Consider the following 9,663-nt stretch of genomic DNA (forward strand, 5'->3'; position numbering starts at 1 on the left):
TTGGAACCTCATGCAGAAAATTGGATGCTTGACATCCATTCTTGCTGAATTTTCCCAACTATCTTGTCATTGTCCACACCATTCAGGTGCTAGGAAATTTCAGTCTGTAGTTACTGTTGTAAAGAAAGAAATGGGCAGTTCCCAAAACAGCAATGTGATAATGGTTGTCTGATAGTTCAGCACTTCCCTTCTGACTATGCAGCCCTCCCTCATTATTGCTCTCTGACAATGCAGTACTCCCTCACTACAAAGAGACCTTGGAGTGCAGGTTCATAGCTCCTTGGAAGTGGAGTTGCAGGTAGATAGGATAGTGAAGGTATTTGGTATGCTTTCCTTTATTGGTCAGAGTATTTAATACAGGAGTTGGGAGGTCATGTTGCAGCTGGACAGGACATTGGTTAGGCCACTGTTGGAATATTGCGTGCAATTCTGGTCTCCTTCCTATTGGACCAGACCCCTGACTGAAAAGATTTACAAGGATGTTGCCAGGGCTGGAGGATTTGAGCTATAGGGAGAGGCTGAACAGGCTGGGGCCGTTTTCCCTGGAGCGTTGGAAGCTGAGGGGTGACCTTATAGAGGTTTACAAAATTATGAGGGGCATGGATAGGATAGATAGACAAAATCTTTTCCCTGGGGTCGGGGAGTCCAGATCTAGCAGGCATAGGTTTAGGGTGAGAGGGAAAAGATATAAAAGACACCTAAGGGGCAACTTTTTCACGCAGAGGGTGGTACGTGTATGGAATAAGTTGCCAGAGGATGTGGTGGAGGCTGGTACAATTGCAACATTTAAGAGGCATTTGGATGGGTATATGAATAGGAAGGGTTTAGAGGCATATGGGCCAGGTGCTGGCAGGTGGGACTAGGTTGGGTTGGGATATCTGGTCGGCATGGACGGGTTGGACCGAAGGGTCTGTTTCCATGCTGTACATCTCCATGACTCTATGACTCTACTGCCTGCAGTCTGATAATACAGTATTCCCTTGTACTGCTTCTTTGACATTTCATTTAAAAAATAGCACATCAATCAGTGCAGCATTCACCCAGTAGTGACACTCTGGATTGCAACTTTCCCTCCATTCTGCTCAGTCACAGAGTGCAGTAAACATTCTCAGTAAACATCCTTTGAAACTTCAGCACTCCCTCAATATTGTTCTGCTGACAGTGCAGCATTTCCTGACTACTGACCTTTTGACAAACCAGAGCTTCCTCAGTTCTGATCCTCTGACAGTACAATTCTCCCACAATACTGATCTGTTTACAGAACCATTCTCCCTGAGTTATGACTGTCTGACAGTGCAGCACTCCCTCAGTACTTCCCTTCTGACAAGGCAGTGTACCCTCAGTGGTGGTCCACTAATGTAGCAGCTCTCCCTTAATATGTCTACTGCAATAATGCAAAATTCCTTCAGTACTGATCCTCCAACAGTGCAACACTCTCTTTGCATTAGTTCTCCGATAGCGCTGCACTTCAATGGAAGCATAGACATATACTTTTTCCAACTGTATACCCCATTTAAGGAAATAACTTGATTAGATTAAATTCATCTCATTCTGGATCAAATTTCCTTGTCAACTTTCCAGAAATTTAGCTTTTTCTCTTTTAATCAACCCTCAATATTTTATCTCTCTTCACACTTTTTCCCATTCCACTGAAGTCTCGTCTATCACTGATATTTATGGACAGTTGACATTAACCTTTGCTGAAAATGTGTTGCTGGAAAAGCGCAGCAGGCCAGGCAGCATCCAAGGAGCAGGAGAATCGACGTTTCGGGCATGAACCCTTCTTCAGGAACCTTTGCTGCTCACCTAATGACACTCCTATTCATACCAGTGTCTGCTATGTAATTCCTAGTTGATTTCGTGACTGTATAACTACATCCAGGTCTTTCAGGTAGTTTCTGTTATCGAATTCAGAGAATGTGGTTGTTCATTGCAATTCCGTTTACAAAAATGTGACAGTAGTTTTCCCAAATCTACAACAAAGTTAGTGAGTCAACATACTCAATGAATCCTTCTAATCACAGACCCTTCCCTTTGTCCCCTCCTCCCTCCTACTTGCTTGGAAGCTCAAAACTACCATCAGTTCTGATGAAGGTCATCGAACTGAAACTCTAACTCTATTTCTTTTTCTGCAGGTGTCGCCTGACCTGCTGAGTATTTCCAGATTTTTTACTTGTAATCATATGACCAGCAGACAGATCCAAACCCACACATCGGAGGTATTATTTTCAACCCTGGGTTCCCATGACCATTAGTTTATTATCAGTCCTTCCCAAAGAATTGTGTCAAAAACGTTTAAGGAGCTAAATAAACAAGGTCACAGGGAATTCTACAATCTACCTCAATGAGGAGGAACTTTCTCAGATAACATTAAATCCATAAAATGCATTTTATCTGTGACTTGTACTCCAGTTTATTTAATACATCACTAATGTTGGAATAATGGTCTAAGATTGTTTGGTTAAAATTTTTGTTTGTTTAATTACATATTTAAGTCATGTCTACTGTCCCTTGTTTGAATCCAAAGACTTATACAAATTAACCCATTGAAGAAAAGTTTAGCTAAACAATGATTGTAAAATTATAATAGATTTATAAACAAATAATTCAAATGAATTGAATATAATCTATGGTGGTCATGCCATGGAACTGATAGGGTATCTTATATTTCCACAATATTTTCAGTGTATAAATTTAATGCATCCCTTGTGAAGCATAAGATGTCAGCATTGTAATTGTGTCATGTGTCACTGAGTTTTTTGCTTAATTTTATAGCATATCCCCCTGTGCCTGGACTCACTGACCTTGTTACTGGGCTATCAGGTTCACCCGCTCACCCTTGCTCTGAAACAAATACTGAAATCAATAGAGCATCAGTCTGATGTGACTAGCTCAAGGCTACAAGACTAGCGACAAATGCTTTGTTTTCTTTTCAGTTAGTAACATATAACAGGAGCATTAGCTCTCTAGGGCTTGTGTTTCCATGCCTGAACAGGCTGGCAAGTATATCCAAACATAGGGAAATACTTTCAATATATATGCAAATTTTACAAAGTAGGGACTGACAGGCTGAGAACGACACCACACTTGTTACTTGACTCAACTCATGGTGTTTACTAATCATTTTTGCAAATTAAATATAATCCATGAAAACACTTACAATGTACTAATTTTATTAACAAAATTATTTTAAACCCAGAAAGGTTGTTCCAAGGTAGATTGGGAAAAATTGTTCTCAGTTTGCAGAAGGATCCATAAACAGAAGGACACAGCTTTAATGAAATTGGAAAAAGAAGATCGTGATGAAGAAATATGTTTCACCTTGCAAGTTGTTGTAATCTCAAATGCATTGCCTGAAAGGGTTGTGGAAACAGTTTTAAGGAGATGTGAGTAATGATAAGATATTGCAGTAAACTATTTCATGGCCGCCTTTCCCTATATGTCCACTAAATTAGGTTTGGAATCAAAAGATGGTATCAGTAATAATGACCATGATGACCAGATTGTCAGAACAAAGTCCTATCTGGATCACTGCCTTACCTTTAAAAAAGGAAACACGCTACCATTACCTGATCTGGCGTACACATGACTCTAGATCCATAGCAGTATGGTTAAGTTTGAACTGTTCTTGGAAATGGCCTAGTGAGCATTCAGTTGTATTCAAGAAAGTGATTTACTGTCACTTTCTCAAGAGTTGCTAGGGACATGAGAAGATTACCAGGTCTTTCCAGGTATGTGCGTATTCCATGACAATTTTGAAAATAATGATAATGACCACAGCCCAGTATTGAATCTCACCCCCCATATTATTTCATACAGATAACTAATCCTTCTTCACATCCCTGTCACACTATTGCTCTTATATGACTCCAACTTTACTAACACAGCTTCCCCTCATGTACCTGAAGTTTTAACTATGGCAGTATTCCGTTCCTCATCTGTTTGTTTTCATATCTATGCAGTTGACAAATGGTTTCACTTCCAACTTTGATTCTCTGATATAATTGTCTGTCTAATCATGCCCTGTCTTAGCTAAAGCTTTCTCGAGATCAAAATTGGACACTGATGCTACTCCGTTCAGCCTTCATTATAAAATTCATCCATTATCTTATAATTCCATTGATCTCTCTGGAGATTAAGCTGTAACTTCTAGTGGTCAGACTTTGTGTCCTGAGATACCTTGACTAAACTTCAAAGCCCATACTTGGATTGTGAACGAATTCTGTTCTGGAGTCTGTTCACAAGTTAATTTGTATGCAAGTCAGAATACAATGCAGGACAATATAAAAGAACCATTTGTAAGTAGGAAATGTTCATATGTCCGGTCTTAAGAAGTGCACCCCTGTATGGGATCACGTTCTAAACACAAATGCTCGTATGTGTGACATTTGTAAATTGGGGCACCTTGGATTTATAGTTCACATTTTCAAAAAGGCTGCTAACAATTGTTTCTGAAATTCTTTTTGTCTCCATATTTACTTTACCTTCACTGCTCCTAAACTCCTTGATTTTTTTCAATTCTACATTTATTGAATGCCTTTCCCGAGTCTGACATTTGGCTAACTCATGTAAATTCTGCTGTCTGTGTTCCAAGCCCATATATTTATCATGATCATCCTTGCCATCCTTGTTTGCTTACTGTCCACTATTGCATAATTTTGCTGGTCTATGAGTCTGTCCAGAATCTCGCTCAATCCTACTATTTGCAGACCCTTTCAGCTATGTTCTGAGCAATTTAGCTCAGCTCCTCCTTCAACTCTATCATTGACACCAGAGCTTCCAAGTTCTTGAAATATAAGAGAGCATTAACGGTGCTCTGTAAGAATAAGTTGGTTGTTGTTGGAAGTGAAGTCTGAGAATCCTGCTCTTCATTCTTCGTATTTGAAAATACAGGATTGGTTATTTGGGCAAGGCTGTCCGAGCTGCTCAGTGACATGTTGGGGTGTAGTTCATTTGCTTTTTCACAATGTCAGTCACAAACAGACAATACTTTTTTTTTCTGTCAATGAGGTTTGAAAACCATAAGGGGTCAAAAAACGTATTGAACAATAGCAGAGATTCTGGAACATGTGTCAGGCTGTGGTAAAGTGGATTGAGAGTTTAGGGATTACAGCAAATCATGGAACTAGTTTCAAAGAAACATGAACAAGGATCACAATGATAAAAACATACAAGGGAGGCTACCCAGCAATGTTTCCATAGAAACCTATAACTGTCAGCATCACAAAGTCTGAGGGTTCCTGTATGAGTCCATTTCCCTTTCATACAAGATCTGTCACTGTGTTAATCATTTTTGCTTGCAACTGTGTCCCAATTTTCCCTTTCACCAACTTCTGTTTTTTTTATTTCTATACATCTGGTCTTAGTTACATGCCTAAACTGTTATAACTTGTTTTGCCTACTTACAAATGCAGCCTTGACTTTTAGGAATTTCCAGCATTTTCTGCTTTTATTTCACTGTCAAGCACTTATCCTTTTCTTTGGGAAAAACAGATATTATCTTGTCCTCCATTCATAGTTTAATGTTCAAACAGGATCGTACATAAACCTTTACTGCTCCTTTAAGTGTCTTAAGTTCCATTACTCTATTATGTTCCTTTCTATCACACTTTATCAGGATGAAGAATTCAAGCTTAATCATAACCTAATCCTCTAAATTTACAATAAGGCCTCTTTAATCTTTTTCTAAGCAATTTTTAGTGACTAAACAAAGAACAAAGAAAATTACAGCACAGGAACAAACCCTTTGGCCCTCCAAGCCTGCACCAATCTGTATCCTCGATCTAAACCTGCTGCCTATTTTCAAAGGATCTGTATCCCTCTGTTCCCTGCCCATTCATGTATCTGACTAGATACATCTTAAATGATGCTATCATGCTTGCCTCTACCACCTCTACTGCCAAAGCATTCCAGGCACCTACTGCCCACTGTGTAAAGAACCTTCCAAGCATATCACCCTTAAAACTTTCCCCTCTCACCTTGAACTTGTGACCCCGAAGAATTGAGTCCCCCTCTCTGGGAAAAAGCTTCTTGCTATCCACCCTGTCAATACCTCTCATGATTTTGTAGGCCTCAATTAGTCCCCCCTCAACCTCACTCTTCCTCATGAAAATAATCCTAATCTACCCTCTCTCTTCATTGCTTGTACCCTCCCATACTAGGCAACATCCTGGTGAACCTCCTCTGCACCCTCTCCAAAGCATCCACATCCTGTTGGTAACATTGCGACCAGAATATACGCAATATTCCAAATATGGTTGAACCAAAGTCCTATACAACTGTAACATGACCTGCCAACTCTTGTACTCAATGCCCTGTCCAATGAAGGAAAGCATGCCATATGCCTTCTTGACCACTCTATCGATCTGCGTTGCCAACTTCAGGGTACAGTGGACACTTACCTTGTGCTCTAATTACAAAAATTCAACACAGTATCCACTCTGCTCCATTAGATTTCACTCACTCTCACTCTTATTCCTGAGACAGAAGATTAGGTTAAAGACCCAAGAGCTTGAATGTAAATTCAGATCGACACACCAGTGCAGTAGTGAAGGAGTGCTGTCCTGTGAACAAGTCTACTGAAGGAGTGCTGCACCATCAGTGGACCATAGAGTCATACAGTCACAGAGTTGCACAGCATGGAAACAGACTCTATGGTCCAACTTGTCCATGCTGACGAGATATCCTAAATTAAACTGGTCCCTTTTGCCAGTATTTGGCCTATATCCCTCTAAACCTTTCCATGTAATGTACCCACTCAGATGCTTTTTAAATTGTACCAGCCTCCACCACCTCCTCTGGCAGATCATTCCATATAAGCACCACCTTCTGTGTGAAAACATTGCCTCTTAGGTCCCTTTTAAATAATTACCCGCTCACCTTAAACCCGCCCTCTAGTTGTGGACTCCCTCACCCTGGGAAAAGACATCGACTCTTCACCCTATCTATGTCCCTCATGGTTTTATGAACCCCGATAAAGTCACCACTCAGACTCTGACTCTGCAGGGAAAATAGCCTATTCAGCCTTCTCTATAGTCAAACCCTACAGACCCTGCAACATGCTTGTAAATCTTTCCTGTATCCTCTCAAGTTTAACACAACTGTCCTGTTCCTTGGATGCTGCCTGACCTGCTACGCTTTTTCAGCAACACACTTTCAGCTCTCATCTCCAGCATCTGCAGTCCTCACTTTCTCCTGTAGCAGGGAGGCCATAAATGAACACATTATTCCAAAAGTGGCATAATCAATGTCCTGCACAGACACAGCATGGCATCCCAACTCCTATACTCAATGCATTGACCGATAAAGGCAGCTGTACCTAATGCCTTCTTCACTATCCTGTCTACCTGCAACACCACTTTCAAGGAACTATCAACCTGTACCTTAAGTTCTCTTTGTTTGGCAACATATCCCAAGACCCTATCATTAAGCGTATAAATCCTGCTCCGATTTGACTTTCCAAAATGCAATACCTCACATTTATCGAAATTACATTCCAACTGCCACACCACGGCCCATTGGCCCATCTGATCAAGGTCCCAGTGTACTCTGAGATATCCTTCTTCACTATACACTGTACCACCAATTTTGGGGTCATCTGCAAAATTACTAATCATTCCTCCTATATTCACTTCCAATTCATTTACATAAATGACAAAAAGGAGGGGACCTAGCACTGATTCTGGTGGTACACTACTGGTCACAGGCCTCCAGTCAGAAAAACAGTCCTGTACCACCAACCTCTCTCTCCTTTCAAGCCAATTTTGTACCCAAAAGCTAGCTCTCCCTGGATTCCATGAGAACTACCTTTCTAACAAGTCTACCATATGGAACTTTGTCAAATGCCATACTGAAGTCCAGATAGACAATGGTCACTTATTTGCCTTCATCAATCTTCTTTGTCATTTCTTCAAAAAACTCAATCAATTTAGGCAGACCTGGCTTCCCTCATATGAAACCATGACTGTCCTTAATCCGTCCTTGCTTTCCAAATACATGCATATCCTGTCCCTCAGAATCCCTTTCAGCAACTAACATCAAGCTGATCAAACTAAGTTCCCTGGATTTTTCTGACCATTTTTCTTAAATAATGCCACCACATTAGCCAATAGCAACCAATCTTCTGGTACCTCAGCTATGGCTTTCGATGATCTAAGTACCTCAGCAAGAGGCCCAGCAATCACTTCCCTAGATTTCCACGAAGTTCTTGGATTCACCTGATCAGGTCGGGGGGTTTATCCACCTTTAAGCATCTTAAGACATTTAGCACCTCCTCCTCTGTAATATGGGCCAATGTAATAGCTGCATGCAAAAGAAAAAAGAAACATTGTGTCTGACTGAGAGGAGGCTAATAAAAATGGGGACCAATGATCCCTCCTCACCTGGTCCAAACAAGTCCTACTCAAAGTCATATGGCCATAGAAGGCACAAAATTATAATGTGATCCAGCAGGTTGAATATTAGCCTGTAACTTCTTCCAAAGACAGATGATAAAGGTGGGTGTGGCACCCTCAAGCTATCACCTCTGGTACCAGGCTGCAAACCTGTTTCAGGAGAACCAGCTGTCAGAACAGGCATAATGCTTGTCTGCCTCATCCAATATGAGGTATTGGAGAGACGCAAAGAAAAAGAAAGAAATATAACAAAGTTATACATATAGTGATGCAGGTCACCATGATTTATATCATTAGACCTTTGTCTTGAAGTGAGCAAGGAGTTGTTCAAAAACATTTTCTACCAAGAGAAGTCATCTTTTTAGTATCTATTTATTTTTGACAGAGTGAGTTACCTATCTCATTCCAATAGATATCCCATCAGTCAAGAGGAAAGAGGACCGATCTGAATCAGGGATGCTCTCAAGACTAGTCCAGATATCGCTCTACAACTAAAGACAAACAGGAGACTCACAAGTGAATATTTAAATGGAATCTGAGCCATGAAATTTTTAATCATTTGCACAGCACCATTTATCAAAGACAGTGTGGCTGTATAAAATGTGAAGAATCTCTTCTGCTGACCTGATCACTGCATTCACAGAGACTAAGGTACTGAAATGCAAAGAGAAACTGCCAACAGAGCACCCGGCTGTCATACCCCTGACTGTTTAATCACACCAATTCCTTTCTGCTTAAAAAAATGTTGATTAACAGGAGCCTCCCAAACCAACAACTGAGAAAAGCTTAAGATTTTAAATTAGTTATAAAAGCACCAAGGGTTCACACCTTGCTTACCTACTGTATATTGTTCACATGTTTTCTGGATGTACATACATAAATACTATCAATGGAGTTCTCTCTAACAATTGACAGAAAATCATTTTACAAAATTTAATCAAAAGCACAAAAAAATGCAATCATATTTCTTTGTTATTTTCCAATTTTTTTCAATGGGATCCTGATGCAGTAGGTTGACACCTCTCACATGCAAAGCCAATATGTTGTGTATGAATCTGATATTGACTGCATTCTGGCTTGACCACAGTTTGAATAGTGCCAGACAAGCACTGTTGGTAGCACTTTTGCCATTCGAGCAGGAGGTAATGTTTTCTGACGGTTAAGCTTATGCCTGAGTCTGAAACTGCAGCACTATTTTAGAGCAGTCCTTGATTGTGGTAATAACCAAAGGTTTGTACAAGGTGAGGTGACAATTAGTGGCAGATTCATA

The 9,663-nt window shown here is 40.3% G+C and overlaps 1 protein-coding gene across 1 annotated transcript in view; it reads left to right on the forward strand.

The window, feature by feature from the left end:
• The window catches only part of ccdc171 (coiled-coil domain containing 171), a 380,694-nt gene extending 371,814 nt beyond the window's left edge, over window positions 1–8,880 (forward strand). Inside the window, exon 26 of the mRNA XM_072589027.1 lies at window positions 8,806–8,880. Coding sequence (XP_072445128.1) covers window positions 8,806–8,865 — 60 coding nt within the window. The 3' untranslated portion in view covers window positions 8,866–8,880. The remainder of the gene's footprint in view (window positions 1–8,805) is intronic.
• The last annotated feature ends 783 nt before the right edge of the window (window positions 8,881–9,663 follow it).

The sequence above is a fragment of the Chiloscyllium punctatum genome, chromosome 2, assembly GCF_047496795.1.
Source record: "Chiloscyllium punctatum isolate Juve2018m chromosome 2, sChiPun1.3, whole genome shotgun sequence".
Taxonomy (NCBI): Eukaryota; Metazoa; Chordata; class Chondrichthyes; order Orectolobiformes; family Hemiscylliidae; genus Chiloscyllium; species Chiloscyllium punctatum.